The following is a 21,873-nucleotide window of genomic DNA, read 5'->3' as shown; positions in this document are numbered from 1 at the left end:
AGGTGCTGATTGCTTATCTGTCACACTTTGTATGTGGTAAGGATCCATTGATCATACTCTCAGTCCCATTTGTAAAGCATTTCTTAACTACCCAAAGAAAAGAAAGCAAATATGGCCATTCCTATATTTATCAGTATCAATTTAATCAAAATAAATGTGTTTCTTTAGTAATATTGTTGTATTTTATCTCCCCTTAATTATCCATTAAAACTAAGTTCTTTCACACATGTTGCAACCATAAATTATTTATGATTTTTTAGAGCTATGGAGATGTGAGTTCTACAGATTTTTTTTCAGTTTTCCTAAAATCTTATTAACAAGTAAAACCATTTCATTTTATCTCTGTGCAATTTTATAGCGTTGCATTAATATTAATGTGAGTTCTGACAAGTTAGGACTGCAGGATTAGGTGCTTTTTTTCTATCCTCATCATCCCACTTAGTGTTCATCTTTCTGAATGTACTTTGAGTAGATGGCATTTTGACACATAATTCCTATGGAAATGTAAGTTTTACTTTTACATAGCCGTCAGTGAATGCTAATAAGAAAATGTATCTTTTAAAATTGTGAAAGCAACAGTCTGATTTTGTAGCTTAAATTGACACTGTAAGAAAGGAAATATAATTTGCATTTTCTGTAGAGCACAAATGCCATGTTATTGTTAGAAGCATTCTTCAGTCCAAAGCTTTGCTTTAAATGTAAGCAATAGAAGCACAGACCAAAAATAACTTCAGTTTAAGTGTATCCCAAACTGTGAAGTGTTCTGCTTTTGTTTCCCCATTTCTTATTTGTTTCTGCCTTTTTGATTTGTTTCTTTTACAATAGTTTTAAAAACAGGAAGATTCCTGGAGTACTATGCAGCCACTAAAAAATGAATCAGTTAGAGCACTATGTAATGACATGGAAAAATAACCAAGATAAATTGTTAGGTGAAAAATAAGTTACAGAACCCATTTCTGTTAAAGGTAACAGGTGCATACCTATATATGTCAGTCATTGCATGAAAGTACTGAATGTCAATATTTTAATTTTTATAGTAGGTATGTACTATTCAGCACAATTTTTGTTTTCCTGAAATGGTTTTTCAATTGTGGTAAAATGCACATAACATAAAATTTACCATCTTAACCATTGTTAAATGTACAGTTCAAAAGTATTAAAAACATTGTTTTGCAATCAGTCTCCAGAACACTTTTCATCTTGCAACTCTAAAACTGTATACCCTTTAACCCTCCTCCCAGCCCTGGTAACCACCTTCTCCTTTCTGTCTTATGAATTTAATTACTCTAGTTACCTCATGTTCATGGTGTCATATAGTATTTGTCTTCTTGTGACTGGCTTATTTTACTTAGCATTATCTCCTCCAGGTTAGTTTTTCGTTGTTGTTTTTTTTTTTTTTTTTTTTGTAAATAAGAACAACGCTAACTCTGTAGGTAACTAGATAAAGAAATGAACTTTGTATTGAGTAATGCATGTACAAATAAGTGAAAAATTATTCAAAATGCACATTAATGAAAATTTCTTGGTTATAAAAATTTAAAAACTACTAGTACTCAGTGATGGTACTAAAACTTTAAAACACAATCTGACTCACTGCAACTGGGAATATAAATTGGCATAATCTTTCTGACAAGTAATTTGACAACATATATCAGAAACTTATTTGCACTAACTCTACTTCCTGGAAGCTAGTCTAAAATGTACTCAGACACATAGGAAAAAATTTATGTTCAAAGGTTTTCCTTACAAATTTATTAAATAGTTATTCTAGTTAGAAACAACATAAGTGTTTAAGTATATTATTATACATCTCTATCCATGATCTAAATGGGGTGGGTGGCAAAGGGCTGTATCTGAATTTCTAGGAGGGGTGTATTTAGTTTGTAAAAGCATACTGTAAAATTGCCATTAATTTGATTTGTATTCAGTATCAGCATCAGAGGAAAGTATAAGATTTATATGTATTTTGAAAGGAGAATGGACTTTCAAATATCAGGAATCACCAATTTATGTGATGGAATATTACATATACTTTACATTTTCAGGAATTTTAATGACATAGTAAAAGGCTTATGATAAAAAAAGGGATGGAAACTCATGATTAGAGAATGATCTTAACTATGAAAAAAATGCATTTTTAAAAAGACTTGAAGTTAATATGCCAAAATGTTAACAGTGTTTGCCTCTGGGTATTGGAATATTGAGTACCTCTTATAGTTTTCTCTACTTCTCTGAGATGAACATGTGTTACTTTTGTGTAATCAGAGGAAAATACAGTTTAAAAATATGCAATTGAAAGGGCAGATTCCAAATATAATTAGAGATATATCATTCTTCTCAAGATAATTCCATTTAAATTCCAGGGCTTTAGGATCGGATACAGGAGGATCCACCAGAAATCCTGCTGCCCACTGTGGGCTTGTTGGTTTCAAACCAAGCTATGGCTTAGTTTCCCGTCATGGTCTCATTCCCCTGGTGAATTCGATGGATGTGCCAGGAATCTTAACCAGATGTGTGGATGATGCAGCAATGGTGTTGGGTATTTATATAATTCTATATCATTTGCAACAGTTTCACTATAAAACAAATATGTCTGTCGTTCATAAGTATTGCTCCTTACAGGTGTACTGGCTGGACATGACCCCAAGGATTCTACCACAGTACATGACCCTATTAATAAACCACTTGTGCTTTCCAGTTTGGCAGATGTGAGCAAACTATGTATAGGAATTCCAAAGGTAACTTCTTCCTTTCATACTTTAGAAAAATACTGTCAAGTCCAATAGAGAGCACAGACCTAGGAGGCAGATTGGTTGTGTTTGAATCTCTGCTCTGAGTGCCGCTTTTATTAGTCATATGAGTTGAGTATATGACTTAATCTCTTTAAGCTCAATTTCCCCATCTGTAAAATGTGGATAATAAAAATATTGACTTCAAAGAGATTTGTGAGGATCAATTAGACAGTCATGTTAAGTCTGTAAATGTTTTCTGTAATGGGCAAGATAGTAAATATTTTAGACTTTGTGAACCATACAGTCTTTATTGTATTATTTAACTCTGCCATTATAGTGAGAAAGCAGCCACAGACGATATGTAAATGAAAAAGTATGTCTCTGTTCTAATAAAACTTTATTTTCAAAAACACCTGGCTGGTCACATCTGGCCTATGGGCCATAGTTTGCCCATCCCTAATGTAAAGAAAGGACTTAGCCCAAAGCCATACCTTGAATAGTAATGCCTCAAAAAACATTAACATCTTTACTGCTATTATTATTACTACTGGGTCTATTACAGTAGCAACTGCATAATGAATACATGAATGTAGTGCTGTTAAATTACCGACCTTTTAAAAATATTAAGCCTTGCAATATATTAATACTTTAAATCTTTTTTTTTTTTTTTTTTTTTTGAGACGGAGTTTCGCTCGTTACCCAGGCTGGAGTGCAATGGCGCGATCTCGGCTCACCGCAACCTCCGCCTCCTGGGTTCAGGCAATTCTCCTGCCTCAGCCTCCTGAGTAGCTGGGATTACAGGCACGCGCCACCATGCCCAGCTAATTTTTTGTATTAGTAGAGACGGGGTTTCACCATGTTGACCAGGATGGTCTCGATCTCTTGACCTCGTGATCCACCCGCCTCGGCCTCCCAAAGTGCTGGGATTACAGGCTTGAGCCACCGCGCCCGGCCTACTTTAAATCTTTTAAGGAGATAAGTTACCCTGCAGCATAATGAAGTTTCACAACCTCAGCAATGTGGGTGTTGGGGACTGGCAATTGTTTGCTGTGGGGGAGACTGTCTTGTGCATTGTAAGATGTTTAGTAGCATCCCTGGCCTCTGCCCCTACATGTGAGTAGTACCCCACCACCAAAACCACAACCCCACAACCAAAAATGTCTATAGACATTGTCAAGTGTCTCCTGGTTAGAGAAAAGGAGACAAAAGCGACCCCTAGGTGAGACCACTACTATAGAGAAATACTACTTTATTTTAAATCTTCCATTAGGGTAATATATGTAAGGCCAGGTGCAGTGGCTTACGCCTGTAATCCCAGCACTTTGGGAAGCCAAGGCAGGAGGATCGCTTGAGATCAGGAGTTTGAGACCAGCCTGGGCAACATACAGAGACCCTATCTCAACAAAAAGTTTTTCAAAAATTGTGAGGTGTGGTGGCATGCATCTGTGGTCCTAGCTGTTTGGGAGGCTGAGGTGGGAGGATTGCTTGAGCCCAGGAGGTTGAGACTGCCATGAGCCATGACTGCACTACTGGACTCCAGCCTGGTTCACAGAGCAAGACCCTGTCTCAAAAAAAAAAAAAAAGTGAAACCTGTGCATTCTTTAAGAATTTACATAGAGCACAGGCTTTAAAACAGACCCAGTTTGGAATCCTAGACCCTCTACTTACCTGCTATTTAACGTTAGGAAAGTAACTTCTTATGTCAAGATTTTTTATTAACAAGATGAAGGATTAAAATACCTACATCATGGGCTTGTTAAAAGCATGAGATGAGAGAACTTTTAAAAATCATCTAATAGGGTACCTGATACCTGAGCATTTAACAAATATGTTCCATGGTACTATCTTAGCTCACTGCAACCTCCACTTCACCCCGCCACCCCAGTTCAAGCAATTCTCCCTGCCTCACCCTCCCAAGTAGCTGGGATCATGGGTGCCTGCCACCATGCCTGGCTAATTTTTGTATTTTTAGTAGAGACGGGGTTTCGCCATGTTGACCAGGATGATCTCAATCTCTTGACCTTGTGATCCACCCGCCTCGGCCTCCCAAGGTGCTGGGATTACAGGCGTGAGCCACTGCGCCCAACACAGATCTCCAATCTTTAATGTTGTTATATCCAGATCATAGTATCTAGTACTGTGCTTGTCATACCATAAACAGTCTTAAATGGATTCAATTTTTCTAGCTAACTACCAGCAATTTTATCATATTTTCTAATGTATTACCAAAGGTCCTGAAGAACAATTTTATAAAATCATCTATACCAATTTTTTTCCAATTTTGTATCTTTACTTCTTCCTATAAGGAATATCTTGTACCAGAATTATCAAGTGAAATACAGTCTCTTTGGTCCAGAGCTGCTGACCTCTTTGAGTCTGAGGGGGCCAAAGTAATCGAAGTATCCCTTCCTCACACCAGTTATTCAATTGTCTGCTACCATGTATTGTGCACGTCGGAAGTGGCATCGAATATGGCAAGATTTGATGGGCTACAATATGGTAAGATGGCTGGCTTATTTTAATTTTAAGGTAGTTGTCACAAACATTTGAAAAGTACAATTATTAGTGACAAAAAAGTTATTGCTTGAGATAATGATTCAAAAGAGTTAATCAGTGAATCATTTTACCTTTGTCATTTTAGACTTGTACTTACACTATTTGTCATAAATATCTATGTATGTTCAGTTTGCTTCTTGGGACTGTGAATAACTTGAAGGGATAGTATCTTGTTGTCGTATGCTCAATCTCACTAATGTAGTGCCTGATACATGCTAGGAGTTCAATAAATACTTGAATGAATGAATGAAGGAGTGAACAAATGGAGTTTCCTTCTTGGTTCTTTTTTTCTCTCACCATGACCAGTCCGTCAAAAGGCAAATAGGGAAAAGAACCATAAGGTCAACTCCCTAAACTAGTGTTGGTCACAAAAATATGAATCTAAATTAGCCAGACATGGTGGCGCATGCCTGTAATCTCAGCTACTTGGGAGACTGAGGCAGGAGAATCACTTGACCCAGGAGGCAGAGATTGCAGTGAGCCTAGATCATGCCACTGCATTCCAGCCTGGGTAACAGAGTGAAACTCCATCTCAAAAAAAAAAAAAAAAAAGGAAATCTAGGCCTGGTTTTAGCCAAAACTTTACTTACTTTACTTACTTTCAAGTAATATTTACTCTTTTCATGTCTTCAGGTCACAGATGTGACATTGATGTGTCCACTGAAGCCATGTATGCTGCAACCAGACGAGAGGGGTTCAATGATGTGGTGAGAGGAAGAATTCTTTCAGGAAACTTTTTCTTATTAAAAGAGTAAGACAGTTCATTTAAGAATTTTCTTCATTCTTGAAACCTCAAGTAACATGTCTCTATCAGGTCTTATAAGTTGAGATATTTAGTAAAGAAACAAAATCTTTATGATTTGAATTAGAAAATACCTGTTTATGGCACTTTTGGGTCCTTGTATTCAAAAACAAAAGAAATATTGGTACTTTAGCTAAATGATTAGTACAAACTACAGGCAGCCCTCCATAGCTGTGGGTTCTGCAATCTTGGATTTAACCAAACACAAATAAAAAATATTCAAAAAATAAAACATACAATAATAAAAAGCAATATAGTATAACAACTATTTATGTCACATTTACATTGTATTAGATAATTACAAGTAATCTAGGGATGATTTAAACTGTGCAAGAGTGTGCATAGGTTTTACGCAAACACTACACCCTTTTATATGAGACTTGAATATCCTCAGATTTTGGTATCCAAAGGGCTTGGAAACAAACTCCCCCCCACCGCCACTCCTCACCCCCGCCCCAGACATTGAGGGATGAGTGTAAGTAGGAAGCCATTAAGGATTTTAATCTTATTAAATGTCCCTTGGCTATTACCACATTGGCTTATTGCTGTTAGAGCCTTAAGCAGGCAGTTGTATTGTCTCTTGAAAAATGTATTGAATCAACTTAGTTTTTCCTTATATATATCTTTGCTCTAAGAAAGAATTCAAAATGACTATAACACCTCCTTCAGTTGTCTTTATTATGAGTTTATTCATGATCTTGTGAACAGGCCTCATCTCCTATACCACCAGGTGTGTCTAAGAGGACATGAGAAGTATAAAAAAGCAAGATTGGTTATTTTAATGAAGAGCTTCTTGGAGTTTTTCTCCATGCCCTCAGGGGCAGAAAGCATTTTATTTATCTGTGCATCCTCTCAGGGCCAATAGTTAGAATTACTTTTTATTTTGAGACAGGGTCTCACTCTGTCACCCAAGCTGGATTGCAGTGGAGTGATCTCAGCTCACTGCAGCCTCTATCTAGATCTCTTGGACTTAAATGATCTTCCCGCCTCAGTCTCCCTACTAGCTGAAACTACAAGCATGTACCACCATGCCCAGTTAATTTTTGTATTTTTTGTAGAGACAGTATCCCACCGTGTTGCCCAAGCAGGTCTCAAACTCCCGGGTTCAAGCAATTCATTCACCTCAGCCTACAAAATGCAGGTGTTACAGGAATGAGCCACCATGCCGGGCCACACGATTACTTTTTCTAAGAATATTATTTGAGACCGAGTGCAGTGGCTCACACCTGTAATCCCAGCACTTTGGGAGGCCAAGGTGAGCAGTTAACCTGAGGCCAGAAGTCAAGACCAGCCTGGTCAACATGGCGAAACCCTGTCTCTACTAAAAATACAAAAATTAGCTGCGCATGGTGGCAGGGGCCTGTAAATCCAGCAACTCAGGAGGCTGAGGCAGGAGAATCACTTGAACCCAGGAGGCGGAGTTTGCAATGGGCCAAGATTGTGTCACTGCATTCTAGCCTGGGCAACAGAGTGAAACTCCATCTCAAAAAATAAAAAGAATACTATCTGATGATGTTTCAGATTAAAAAACTCTTACCATATTGACCAGATGCTTGTAATGACTTTGGAGTAGGAAAAGAAAATGAAATACTGCTAAGAAATTCTCTACATGAAGACTTTTATTAAGCTAAAGATGTTACATTTGCCAAATATTATAGATTAGAACCATATGGTTTATCTCAGGACACAAGTTGATCAACTCGATAGGTCATTGTAGCAGCATAAAAATAAATAGAAGGAAAGGAGTCAGAAAGCATTTTTCATCGTCACCATTTGAGGGTTCTGATAAAAGGAAGTTAGAATTACTGCTGGTATCCCTAGCTCCTGAGTCAGTTCCAAGTTGGTTAACTTGAGTGGACAAGGGTGATAGGAAAAATGGGATTCGTAATACTTTTTTTATTTTAAAAAGTCCATTTATGTGCCAGGAACTGTAGAAAGTCTTAACATTTTTTGTTCATATGATACCTCAGTTTAGAATTTTGTTATTCTTCTGTTGCCTTTTGTTCACTAAACACAAATGTATTGAATTAGGAATTCAGAGTTTATTTTTAATTGACATAAATATTTACTTTTGTACCAAGTTTAAATCTACCTTTTGCTATTTATCTTCTATTTGTCCCATCTGTTCTTTTTTCTTTTAACCTTTTGCTTTTTTTCTTTAAGTAATAATTTTTCTCTTAAAAAGATTTAAAATGAGAAAAATAGTGTCATTTATATTTACCTATATATTTAGTATTTCTGGTACTTTTCTCTCTGCACTATAGATATAAATTTCCATCTGGTATAATTTTGTTTTTGCCTGAAGAACTTTCTTTAATATTTCTTGTAGTGTAGTCCTGTTGGGAGTGAATTTTTTCAGCTTTGGTTTATATGTAACACTCTTTATTTTGCTTTTAATTTTGAAAGATATTTTCTCTGGGTTTAAAAGCATAGGTAAGCCAGGCATGGGGTGCACTCCCATAGTTATATCTGTTCAGGAGGCTGAGGTGGGAGGATTGCTTGAGCCTAGGAGTTCAAGGCTGTAGTGAGCTATGATTGCACCACTGCACTTAAGCCTGAGTTTCAGAGCAAGAGCCTATCTCTTTAAAAAAAAAAAAAAAAAAAAAAAGTATAGGTTGCTTTTTCTTTCTATAGTTTAAAGATTCTGTTCCATTGTCTTTTGGCTTACATAGTTTCTGAGAAGTTATCATTCTTATGGTCATTCCTCTGTATATAATGTACCTTTTTTTCCTCTGGCTGATTTTAAGATTCTCTATTACTGGTTTTCAGGAATTTGACTGTGATGTGCTTTGGTGTGGTTCTCTGCGTATTTCTTCTGCATAGGGATTTGTTAAGCAGCTTTGATCTGTTGGGTTATACTTTTTTTTTTAATTGCATTTTAGGTTTTGGGGTACATGTGAAGAACATGCAAGATTGTTGCATAGGTACACACATGGCAGTGTGATGTGCTGCCTTCCTCCCCATCACCTATATCTGGCATTTCTCCCCATGATATCTCTCCCCAACTCCCCACCCTCCACTGTCCCTCCCCTGTTTCCCCCCAACAGACCGCAGTGTGTGATGCTCCCCTCCCTGTGTCCATGTGTTCTCATTGTTCAACACCACCTATGAGTGAGAACATGCGGTGTTTGATTTTCTGTTCTTGTGTCAGTTTGCTGAGAACGATGGTTTCCAGGTTCATCCATGTCCGTACAAAGGACATGAACTCATTGTTTTTGATGACTGCATAATATTCCATGGTGTATAGGTGCCACATTTTCCCTGTCCAGTCTATCATCGATGGACATTTGGGTTGGTTCCAGGTCTTTGCTATTGTAAACTGTGCTGCAGTGAACATTCGTGTGCACATGTCCTTATAGTAGAATGATTTATAATCCTTTGGATATATACTCAGTAATGGGATTGCTGGGTCAAATAGAATTTCTATTTCTAGGTCCTTGAGGAATCGCCACACTGTCTTCCACAATGGTTGAACTAATTTACACTCCCACCAGCAGTGTAAAAGCGTTCCTATTTCTCCACATCCTCTCCAGCATCTGTTGTCTCCAGATTTTTAATGATCGCCATTCTAACTGGCGTGAGATGGTATCTCAATGTAGTTTTGATTTGCATTTCTCTAACGACCAGTGATGATGAGCATTTTTTCATATGTTTGTTGGCCTCATGTATGTCTTCTTTTGTAGAGTGTCTATTCATATCCTTTGCCCACTTTTGAATAGGCTTGTTTTTTTCTTGTAAATCTGTTTTAGTTCTTTGTAGATTCTGGATATCAGCCCTTTGTCAGATGGGTAGACTGCAAAAATTTTTTCCCATTCTGTTGGTTGCTGATTGACTCTAATGACTGTTTCTTTTGCTGTGCAGAAGCTGTGGAGTTTGATTAGGTCCCATTTGTCTATTTTGGCTTTTGTTGCCAATGCTTTTGGTGTTTTGGTCATGAAGTCCTTGCCTATGCCTATGTCCTGAATGGTTTTGCCTAGATTTTCTTCTAGGGTTTTTATGGTATTAGGTGTTATGTTTAAGTCTTTAATCCATCTGGAGTTAATTTTAGTGTAAGGTGTCAGGAAGGGGTCCAGTTTCTGCTTTCTGCACATGGCTAACCAGTTTTCCCAACACCATTTATTAAACAGGGAATCCTTTCCCCCTTGCTTGTTTTTGTCAGGTTTGTCAAAGATCGGATGGTTGTAGATGTGTGGTGTTGCCTCCAAGGCCTCTGTTCTATTCCATTGGTCTATATCTCTGTTTTGGTACCAGTACCATGCTGTTTTGATGACTGTAGCCTTGTAGTATAGTTTGGAGTCCGGTAGTGTGATGACTCCCACTTTGTTCTTTTTGCTTAGAATTGACTTGGCTATGTGGGCTCTCTTTTGGTTCCATGTGAAGTTTAAGGTGGTTTTTTCCAGTTCTACGAAGAAGGTCATTGGTAGCTTGATGGGGATAGCGTTGAATCTGTAAATTACTTTGGGCAGTATGGCCATTTTCACGATATTGAGTCTTCCTAACCATGAACATGGAATGTTTCTCCATCTGTTTGTTTCCTCTCTTATTTTGTTGAGCAGTGGTTTGTAGTTCTCCTTGAAGAGGCCCTTTACATTCTTTGTTAGTTGTCTTCCTAGCTATTTTATTTCTTTGTAGCAATTGTGAATGGCAGTTCATTCTTGATTTGGCTCTCTTTAAGTCTGTTATTGGTGTATAGGAATGCTTGTGATTTTTGCACATTGATTTTGTATCCTGAAACTTTGCTGAAGTTGCTTATCAGTTTCAGGAGATTTTGGGCTGAGACGATGGGGTCTTGTAGATATACAATCATGTTGTCTGCAAATAGAGACAATTTGACTTCCTCCTTTCCTGTTTGAATACCCTTTATTTCTTTTTCTTGCCTGATTGCTCTGGCTAGAACTTCCAGTACTATATTGAATAGGAGTGGTAAGAGAGGGCATCCTTGTCTAGTGCCAGATTTCAAAGGGAATGTTTCCAGTTTTTGCCCATTCAGTATGATATTGGCTGTTGGTTTGTCGTAAAAGGATCAATGCAACAAGAAGAGCTAAAGATCCTAAATATATACGCACTCAATACAGGAGCACCCAGATACATAAGGCAAGTTCTTAATGACTTACAAAGAGACTTAGACTCCCACACAATAATAGTGGGAGACTTTAACACCCCATTGTCAATATTAGATCAACAAGACAGAAAATTAACAAGAATATCCAGGACTTGAACTCAGAGCTGGACCAAGCAAGCGTAATAGACATTTACAGAACTCTCCACCCCAAATCCACAGAATATACATTCTTCTCAACACCACATCACACCTACTCTAAAATTGACCACATAATTGGAAGTAAATCACTCCTCAGCAAATGCAAAAGAACGGAAATCATAACAAACAGTTTCTCAGACCACAGTGAAATCGAGTTAGAACTCAGAATTGAGAAAGTAACTCAGAACCACACAGCTTCATGGAAACGGAACAATTGGCTCTTGAATGTTGACTGGATAAACAATGAAATGAAGGCAGAAATAAAGATGTTCTTCAAAACCAACGAGAACGAAGACACAACATACCAGAATCTCTGGGACACATTTAAAGCAGTCTCTAGAGGAAAATATATAGCAATAAATGCCCACATGAGAAGCAAGGAGAGATTTAAAATCGACACCCTGTCGTCACAATTGAAAGAGCTAAAGGAGCAAGATCAAAAGAACTCAAAACCTAGCAGAAGACAAGAAATAACTAAGATCAGAGCAGAACTGAAGGAGATAGAGAAACAAAAAACCCTTCAAAAAATCAATAAATCCAGAAGCTGGTTTTTTCGAAAAGATCAACAAAATAGACCACTAGCCAGATTAATAAAAAAGAAAAGAGAATAATCAAATAGATTCAATAAAAAACGATAAAGGGGATATCACCACAGATTCCACAGAAATTCAAACCATCATCAGAGATTATTACAAACAACTCTATACACATAAACTAGAAAACCTGGAAGAAATGGATAAATTCCTGGACACTTACATCCTCCCAAACCTAAACCAGGAAGAGGTCGAAACCCTGAATAGACCAATAACAAGGTCTGAAGTTGAGGCAGCAATCAATAGCCTACCACCCAAAAAAAGCCCAGGTCCAGATGAGTTCACAACCGAATTCTACCAGACATACAAAGAGGAACTGGTACCATTCCTTCTGAAACTATTCCAAACAATCCAAAAAGAGGGAATCCTTCCCAAATCATTTTATGAGACCAACATCATCCTGATACCAAAACCCGGCAGAGATTCAGCAAGAAAAGAAAACTTCAGGCCAATATCCATGATGAACGTAGATGCAAAAATCTTCAGTAAAATACTGGCAAACCGACTGCAACAGCACATCAAAAAGCTTATCCACCATGATCAAGTAGGCTTCATCCTGGGGATGCAAGGCTGGTTCAACATACACAAGTATATAAATGTAATTTATCACCACATAAACAGAAGCAAAGACAAAAACCACATGATTATCACAATTGATGCAGAGAAGGCCTTTGATAAAATTCAACAGCCCTTTATGCTAAAAACCCTCAATAAACTAGGTATTGACAGGTTATAGTTTTAATCATATTTGGAAATTTTTGGCCATTATTTCTTCAAATATTTTTTATGTCCTCCTCTATCTGTCTGGGACTCTTTAATCAACCTGATGTTGTCTCACAGCTCACTGACGATACTTTTTTTTTTGAGATGGAGTATCACTCTGTCACCCAGGCTGTGTGGCATGATCTCTCAGTTCACTGCAACCTCCACCTCCCTGCTTCAAGCGATTCCCCTGCCTCAGCCTCCCAAGTAGCTGGGATTACAGGCACACAACCACCACGCCCAGCTAATTTTCTTGTATTTTTAGTAGAGACAGGGTTTCACCATGTTAGCCAGACTGGTCTCAAACTCCTTACCTCAGGCAATCTGTCTGCCTCGACTTCCCAAAATGCTGGGATTACATGCGTGAGCCACTGCACCTGGCCTACATTCTTTTTTTTTCTCCCCACCTCCCCCGCCGGCCCCCAGTCTTTTTTCCTTCTCTGCTTCCTTTTGGCTAGTTTCCATTACTGTTTTCAGAATCACTGATCTTTTTTTCTGTTACATTGGTCCTTTCCAGTATATTTTTTATACATTGTATTTTTTGTTTATAGAAGTTCCATGTAGGTCTTCTTATCCCTTCAATTTCTTCATTATTTTATGTTTTCTTCTACCTTCTTGAACATATAGAACATATTTGGCTGGGTGCGGTGACTCACGCCTGTAATCCCTGCACTTTGGGAGACCGAGACAAGTGGATTACTTGAGGTCAGGAGTTGGAGACCAGCCTGGCCAACATGGCAAAACCCTGTCTCTACTAAAAAATACAAAAATTAGCTGGGTGGGGTGGCGCGGTGCGTGCCTGTAATTCCAGCTACTCGGGAGACCGAGGTACAAGAATCATTTGAACCTGGGAGGTGGAGGTTGCAGTAAGCCGAGATTGTGCCAGTGCACCCCAGCCTGGGTGATGGAGGGAGACTCTGTCTCAAAAAAAAAAAAAAGATAATAAGGACATATTTATAGTAACTATTTTAATGTTCTTATCTACTCATTCCAACATTTCTGCGTCTGTTTGTATTAATTGCTTTTTCCCTCTCTGGTTATGGGTCATATTTTTTGCTTCGTTTCATGCCTGTATATTGTGAATTTCACATTGTCATTTGCTAGACTTTTGTTATATTCGTTTAAATAGTGTTGGGCTTTTTCCCAGGATGCAATAAAGTTGCTTAGAATTTGTTGGATCTTTTCAAGTCTTATTTTTAAGCTTTGTTAAGATAAATCCAAAGCAGCCTTTAGTCCAGGGCTAATTTTACTTTACTTTGAGCTGATGCTTTGATGCTGCACATATTCAAGTCTTTTCACTTTGGCTGTTAGAAACACAAACTATTTCCAGCCCTGTTTGAGCTCTAGCAATTGTTTGGTCCACTGCTTTTTGGGGATTGTTTCCCCAGCCTTGGGGTCCTTCTCATGTATTCATAGATCAGTACTCAGCCAAAGACTCAAGAATATCTCCCTGCAGATCTCTTGGGCTCTCTCATTGTGCCACTCCCTCCTAATTCAGTACCCTGCTTTGCAAATTCTAGCTGTCTTTGCCTCCTTGAACTTCAGATCTCTGTCTCTTTAACTTACCCCCCAATACTGTTTAGCTTTCTCTGAAATGAGGCCTGAAAACTGCCTCTAGGCTTTAAGCTAGGGAAATTAAAGGGTATACCTTTTTTTTTTTTTTTTGAGACAAGGTCTCACTTTGTCACCCAAGCCAGAGTGCATTTCCATTGCCATGGGCTCACTGCAGCCTAAACCTCCCAGGTTCATGCACTTCTCAGCAATCCACAATACTCCCTGCCCTCCAGCAAAGCTAGGACTACTACAGAATTTTTTGTAAAGACAGGGTCTACCTGTGTTGCCCAGGCTGGTCTTGAACTCCTGAGCTCAAGGAATCCTCCCACCACAGTCTCCCGAAGTGCTGGGATTACACAGGCATGAGGCATCACACCTGGCCTGGCTTACTGCATGTGTTTCTCTTCTGTCACAACTTTTTCTCCTGAACATCTGTTGTCTAATGTCTGAAAATGGTCATTTCATATATTTTTTGCCCAGTTTTCTAGTCGTTTAAGAAGGCAGAGTGTCTTAGTTCATTTTTTTTTTTAATCCCCTATTCTGAGAAGTAGTTCATTTTTGCTGCTATAACAGAATGCCTGAAATTCAGTAATTTATACTGAACAGAAATTGACTGGCTCACAGTTCTGGAGGCTGGGAAGTCCAACATTGAGGAGTCAGCACCTGGTGAGGGCCTTCTTGCTATGTCCACACATGGCAGAAAGCAAGGGTAGGGAGAAAAAGAGGGAGAGAAAGGGAAAGCACATGGAGGGCTGAACTTTCCCTCTTATAATGGCACCAATCCATGGCCCAATCACCTCTTAGATCCCACCTCTTAATACTGCTGCAGTGACAAATTTCAACATGAGTTTTGGAGGGGACAAACATTCAAACCATAGTGCAGGGTAAATCCCATCTCCATTACTCCATCTTGGATGGAAGCAGTTCTTCTTTTTGAGCCATATTTAAAGTAGGAAGAAATTTAAAAGAAAACAAGTATTTGTTCTTTATAAAATTCAGGTTTTGCAGGAGGTGGAGGCAGGAGAATCACTTGAACCCGGGAGGTAGAGGTTTTGGTGAGCTGAGATCATGCCACTACACTCCAGCCTGGGCAAGAGCGAAACTCCTCTGAAAATAAAATAAAATAAAATTCAGCTTTTGGAATGCTGTAAATGTGGTGTTTAAACCACCTATTATTGTTGTGTAAATTATGTGATGCCTGCATTGGTCTCTCTGTAGACCCTGTGGTCAAATAAGAGTAAGGACATATGATATTTCTATACAACCCTTTTAGAGTAAAACATACTTCACATTTGTATCATATTTTATTTTGCCCTCAGTAAAACTGGAGCAGGTATATCCATTTTTACAGTTGTGGAAACAGGTTTAGAACAGTTAGTTCTTGCTAGCCTCTCCCGACAGCTTCAGAAGAATCTAAAAGATTTTCTTTTCCCTTTTCTTGGTATCATTGACTTATGGTTACTGCTATGTCTGGCTTTTTCCTTAGTCTTTTTAGTAAAATAAGCATTCTTGAATTTAACTTTTCTACCCCTAGGCTATACCTATCCATAAAATACAAATTTCAAATACTGCAAAGTTTACCATTGTCTATCTTAGTAACCTTTAGAAAGTCATTTATTGCTATGTACTTTACTCACTTTAAAATGAATATTCCGGTTTAATGATAGCCCTGTAATTATTAATATTTTGAGATTATACATGTAGAATTGCATCTACTAGTGAATTCTGATTGATTAAATTTATGAGTAGCAGCACAGTTGAATTCATTTTTATGTGTTAATAAGAATCTTAATGGTGCTTGCTCACAAAAGCCAACAATCCAGTGATTCTTTATCAAGCCTGATGTAAGACAGTTGATTCAAAGAAAAATACAAAAAATCCTTTAATATGTCACCCACTTTTTTCCCACAGAAACTATGAAAATTATTTCGTCAAAGCACAGAAAGTGAGACGCCTCATTGCTAATGACTTTGTGAATGCTTTTAACTCTGGAGTAGATGTCTTGCTAACTCCTACCACCTTGAGTGAGGCAGTACCATACTTGGAGTTCATCAAAGAGGACAACAGAACACGAAGTGCCCAGGATGACATTTTTACACAAGCTGTAAATATGGCAGGTGAGGATTCCTCAGGAACATTTTGGTTTTCTTCAAATTGTTAGGCTGGTACCCTGGTCTTCAGCTTAAGAATGAGAAACCACCCCCATGATCCAGTCTCCTTCCACCCAGCCCCACCTCCAACACTGGGGATTACAATTCAGCATGGGATTTGGGCAGGGTCACAAATCCAAACCGTATCAGTACACATGCATGTACTCTCACCACACACACACACACACACACACAACACACTTAGTACTGTTTGTTAACTTTTATTTTGAAAAATGTAAAACCCACAGAAAAGCTGAAAAAGTGATATATTGAATGCTGATATGCCCTTCACCTGGATGTAATCTTAACATTTTGTTGCCTTATTTGCTTTGCCCTTCTTTTCCTCTTTCTCTCTCTCTCTCTCATACACACACACACACACACACACACACACACAGTTTTTACCTGAATCATTTGAAATTTTCAGATGTCATGACACTTCACCCTTAAATACTTTTGTACAAATTTTATAAGAATACATTCTCCTACAGAACCACAATTCCATTGTCATACCTAAGAAGACTAACATAATTGAGTAATAATTCAAATATAGTTTATATTCAGATTTTCTCAGTTCTACCAAAAGTGTCTTTTATAAGTTGTCTTTCCTCCTGATATATTACATTGGTTTATGGTATCTTTTTAAAATCTAGAACAATCACCCACCTCTTTTTTCTTTAAAACCACATCAGTCTGCTATAATTTTTGTTTCAATCATCAAACATAATGTAGAAAACTTAAGAGGAAAAGCAAAGTCTATTACATTTGCCTATACTTTTGCTTACTGTGTTCATTCTTCCTTCCTGAAATACCAAGATTCTTTCTTTTATCACTTCTGTTTAGAGAAATTTCTTTAGCCATTCTTTTAGGATAGGTCTGCTGATGAAAAATTATAGCTTTCCTTTTGAGAACGTGTTGATTTCCCCCTGTGGTTTTTAAAGGTTATTTTTGCTGGATGTAGAATTCTGGTTCAACAGTTCTTATCTTTACACTTAAAAAATGTTAAGAGCCCAGTCCACTTGTCCGGTAGGATGTCCCATCCATAATCTGGATTTGTCAGATTGCTTCCTTGTGATTGGGTTGAGTTAAACATTTTTGGTAGAAATACTACATACTCTTCATGTCAGGAAACAGTTAATAGCAGTTTGTCTCACTTTTGAAAACCAAGCTGATAACTTGGCTAAGGAAGTAACTGCCAGATGTTTCCTTATAAAAAAGGTACATTTTGCCTTTTATCATTTTGTAAGCAGTTTCTGGGGTGATACCCAGAGACCATGTGAATATCCTGTTGCACAGTTTTAGCATTCATTGGTCATCCTTGAAATACTAGCTAGAGAATTACAAAATTCTGGCTTCACTAATTCTGTCATTCAGTCTGCATTTATTAGCTAGCAGTATTCTCTAAAGAAGAGCTTTCCTTTTTTCTTTAATTCAGTGTATTATAAGCAATTACTGTCAGTATTGCTTTTGATGCTCAAATTGTCTTAAATTTGGCCAATAAAAGCCCCTTCAAATTATATGTATCCTTTAAAACTGTCCACATTAATTATTGAAAACATGCTTTATGGTATAACAAGATATTCTGGGATTTTGTATTTTCTCTGCCCAAACCTGGAATTAAAACTACCCTGAACTAATTTCTCATATACTGGATTGCCAAAAATTCAAAAACTGAACAACACACACTGTTTGCAAGGCTGTAGGTGGAAGATCAAAATGGTACAACTTCTTTGCAGGGGAATTTGGCAATATCTAATTACATATGTATTTGTCCTTTGATGAAGCAAGTCCTTCTTCATCTAAAAAAATTGCAGGAATACCAAAACAATACATACACAAAGTAATTCTTTCGGGTATTGTATAAAATAGCTAAATATTGAAAACAATCTAAATGCCCAACCATAGAAGACTGGTTTACTCAATTATGGTAAAACCAAGTAATGGAGTACTATACAGCAATAAGGAATGAGTGAAGAAGGTTTCTGTGAACTGATAGAGTGATTTCCAAAATATATAAAGTAAACAAAACATAGTATAAAAATCATTGTATAGCACAATATTTGGGGGGGGGGGTCATTGTTTGTTTGTTTTGAGACAGAGTCTTGCTCTGTTGCCCAGGCTGGAGTGCAATGGCACAATCTCAGCTCACTGCAACCTCCACCTCTGGGGCTCAAGCAATTCTTCTCTCTCAGCCTCCCAAGTAGCTGGGATTACAGGCACCTGCCACCAAGCCAAGCTAATTCCTATGTTTTTAGTAGAGATGTGGTTTTACCATGTTGCCCATGCTGGTCTTGAACTACTGACCTCAGGTGATCCATCTGCCTCGGCCTCCCAAAGTGCTGGAATTATAGGCGTGAGCCACCGCACCTGGCCTTTTGGTTGTTTTTTAAACCTTATACTTTATTGTATTTATTAGCATTGGAAAGTGGAAGAGGTCTTTGCTGCTTAGGATGGAGAATTAATCACCTACTGGGTTTCTTTCTTTTCCCAGGATTGCCAGCAGTGAGTATCCCTATTGCACTCTCAAACCAAGGGCTGCCAATAGGACTGCAGTTTATTGGACGTGCATTTTATGATCAACAGCTTCTTACAGTAGCCAAATGGTTTGAAAAACAAGTACAGTTTCCTGTTATTCAACTTCAAGAACTCATGGACGATTGTTCAGCAATCCTTGAAAATGAAAAATTAGCCTCTGTCTCTCTAAAACAGTAAACATATCAAAATTTAAGATGACTTTTAGGCCAAGTGTGGTGGCTCACACCAGTAAACCCAGCAATTTGGGATGCCAAGCCAGGTGGATCACTTGAGATCAAGAGTTCAAGACCAGCATGGCCAACATGGTGAAACTCCATCTCTACTAAAAATACAAAAATTAGCCGGGCATAGTGGAGGGGCCTGTAGACCCAGCTACTCGGGAGGGTGAGGCAGGAGAACCACTTGAACCCAGAGGCAGAGGTTGCACTGAGCTGAGATTGTACCACTGCACTCCAGCCCGGGTGACAGAACAAGACTCTTTGTCTCAAAAATAAATAAATAAATAACTGACTTTGGAGATTCTATACTCTAGGGAGTCAAATGGTCTTTCTCAATTCTTGTAATTAGGTTTCTTGTTAATACAGTCATTCTGTGGAATCCCTTTTTTAAATTTCTGTGATAATTAATAACAAATAATGTGTCAGCATTTATTAACCATCCACTAAGTGCAAAGTGCAGTACTTTTGTGATAACACAAGGTATCTGTTCTTCAGAAACAATGCATTCTACCATAATGTTTATTAAAGAGTTTACTATAAAAATAAGATTAGGGATAAACTTCTCAAAAATTGTACATCTGTGTAACTAAAGCACTAACAAAAACATGAATACTCTCCAGAGGTAACCTGGATAGCCTAGGCAGATAACTTATCATGTGGTGGAGGCTGCTCAGGGGTTGTTAAAAAACGCACAGAAACAATTGAGTGGGATTATTGGCTTCTGAGTGCTGAGCAGAGCAGGTGGAAGAGGAGCTCTAAGCACAGGAGGAAATGCAGCCAGTCAGGGCCCAGAATCATGCAAATCGGGGTGTATGCCTCTCTGGGGAGGAGCCCCAGGTGCAGGCACTCCTTTTATTTCCCTAAGAGCTGAAATGACTGAGAACTTTCCTTTCCTCCTTAGAGTTAAAATTTTACTTCTGCTATTTCAGAGCCCATGCCTCGACACCAGAACAGCTCCATGTTACACTGAGTTCATGCTCCTGTTTCCTGATCACAAATGAGCTCATTGATGTCACAGAAATATTTGTTGCAACCTAACAGACGATCACAGATTGGAAACTTGGTAGATAGCAGCACATGGTTTTAGTGAAAAAGGTTCAAAATACACGAGGAACATACACTCTGAAAAACGTGCAGAGAATTTGGTATTGATGCCAAAGAGGGGAAGCACATGGCAAGACCTTTCCTTACCCCAGATTCTCTGTATCTCCCGGTTTCCTTGTCCTCTTGACTATCTTTACGAGTGTTTTTTATTTGGGCCCCTTGAGCCCAGAGAGATATTAATGGAGATCTGTATTCAATATTTGACAAAATCTAATGGAAACCATCCATTTACTCATGATAAGGCTTCATCATTGGATTTCTGTGTCTTGTCTTCACTAGAACACCATTGTCATCTCATATTGAGAGGTATTTTAATCCAGCACTTACATATTGTTGATATATAAAAATAGAAAGCTGAATTATTAATTCACTTTAGTAAGAAAAAATTATTTTCTAAATATGATGTTCATGAAGAGAAAATAATGAGGCAGAACCATCTGCAGAACCACTGGAATATTTCGTCATTACCTGTTAGTTTTCATAAATAGTTTTCTGTCCTCTGAGATCTCCCACTCCCAAATACTCAATCTGACTAACTTCACATAAAAGTTTTATGTGCCAGGCTCAATAATATTCTTATAAATTTTGACTCTGAATCTCTGAAAGAGGAAGAAATCCGTAAGAGAGAAAACTGCATTACTTTAAGAGGAAACCATTTTAAGTTTTTTGATTACTCATACACCATATCAGCCCAGATGGAGGAACCATTTTAGTTGAAGGAGCGAATATGATGCCAAAAGCAAGTAAATAAACAATTTTACCCACTGCCCTAATCTTTTTTGTGTAATGAATTAAAAAAAAAAAATAGAGATGGGCTCTCCTTATGTTGCCCAGGCTGGTCTCAAACTCGTGGGCTCAAGCTATCTGCCTGCCTCAGCCTCCCAAAGTGCTGAGATTACAGGTGTGAGCCACCACACCTGGCTGAAATTTTTTCAAATAATATTAATTCTCTTGTTCCTGTACCTCTACATGAGCTGCACCAATACTTTGGAAATTAAAAAGTGAAACATTTACCATTCTCATATACTGATATCCAACTAGCATGAAATGATACCAAATTTGTTTTTCTTTCTTCTTCATTTTTACACTTAATCTAGTAGGTCTCATTTTGCCAAGTCACTGTCTGGGAATTTAAGTGATAAATGCTTTCTCTGTCTTGGCTAATTAAACCCTAAAATTATTAGCAACAGAACTTCCAGAACAGAGTGTTTTTGAAAGGTGAAGATGTCTACATGTGTCAAATGAGTTCCTTGATAAGACCTGGAAGACCAACCAAAAAAAAAAAAGTTTGAATGAACGCATGCCAAAGTGAAAAACTGTGATCATAAAACATGGCTCCGTGCCACCACAGAAAGCCAAAGCAGCAAGTGGGAAAACCGGTGTTCCGTGTTGGGCAGTGCTTAGCGTTACCAAGAAAAGCACTTGAAACCCGGGAGGCAGAATGTTCCCTTTGAGTGGCTGACACCAGGTGCTCTGTGATGACATCAAACTGGGCTGTTTAAAAAAAATGGCATGGGCCGGGCGCGGTGGCTCAAGCCTGTAATCCCAGCACTTTGGGAGGCCGAGGTGGGTGGATCACGAGGTCAAGAGATCGAGACCATCCTGGT

At 38.2% G+C, this 21,873-nt stretch overlaps 1 protein-coding gene across 1 annotated transcript in view; it reads left to right on the top strand.

The window, feature by feature from the left end:
- The window catches only part of QRSL1 (glutaminyl-tRNA amidotransferase subunit QRSL1), a 36,311-nt gene extending 16,841 nt beyond the window's left edge, over positions 1 to 19,470 (top strand). The window contains exons 6-11 of the mRNA XM_012438403.2: positions 2,364 to 2,539; positions 2,623 to 2,738; positions 5,039 to 5,231; positions 5,922 to 6,039; positions 16,171 to 16,376; positions 18,901 to 19,470. Of these exons, the coding sequence (XP_012293826.1) occupies positions 2,364 to 2,539; positions 2,623 to 2,738; positions 5,039 to 5,231; positions 5,922 to 6,039; positions 16,171 to 16,376; positions 18,901 to 19,121 (1,030 nt within the window). The 3' untranslated portion in view covers positions 19,122 to 19,470. The remainder of the gene's footprint in view (positions 1 to 2,363; positions 2,540 to 2,622; positions 2,739 to 5,038; positions 5,232 to 5,921; positions 6,040 to 16,170; positions 16,377 to 18,900) is intronic.
- The last annotated feature ends 2,403 nt before the right edge of the window (positions 19,471 to 21,873 follow it).

The sequence above is a fragment of the Aotus nancymaae genome, unplaced genomic scaffold (genome assembly GCF_030222135.1).
Source record: "Aotus nancymaae isolate 86718 unplaced genomic scaffold, 86718_ANA_hifiasm-v0.15.2.pri h1tg000040l, whole genome shotgun sequence".
NCBI classification, from domain to species: Eukaryota; Metazoa; Chordata; class Mammalia; order Primates; family Aotidae; genus Aotus; species Aotus nancymaae.
This window is presented reverse-complemented; position numbering and strand designations above follow the sequence as displayed.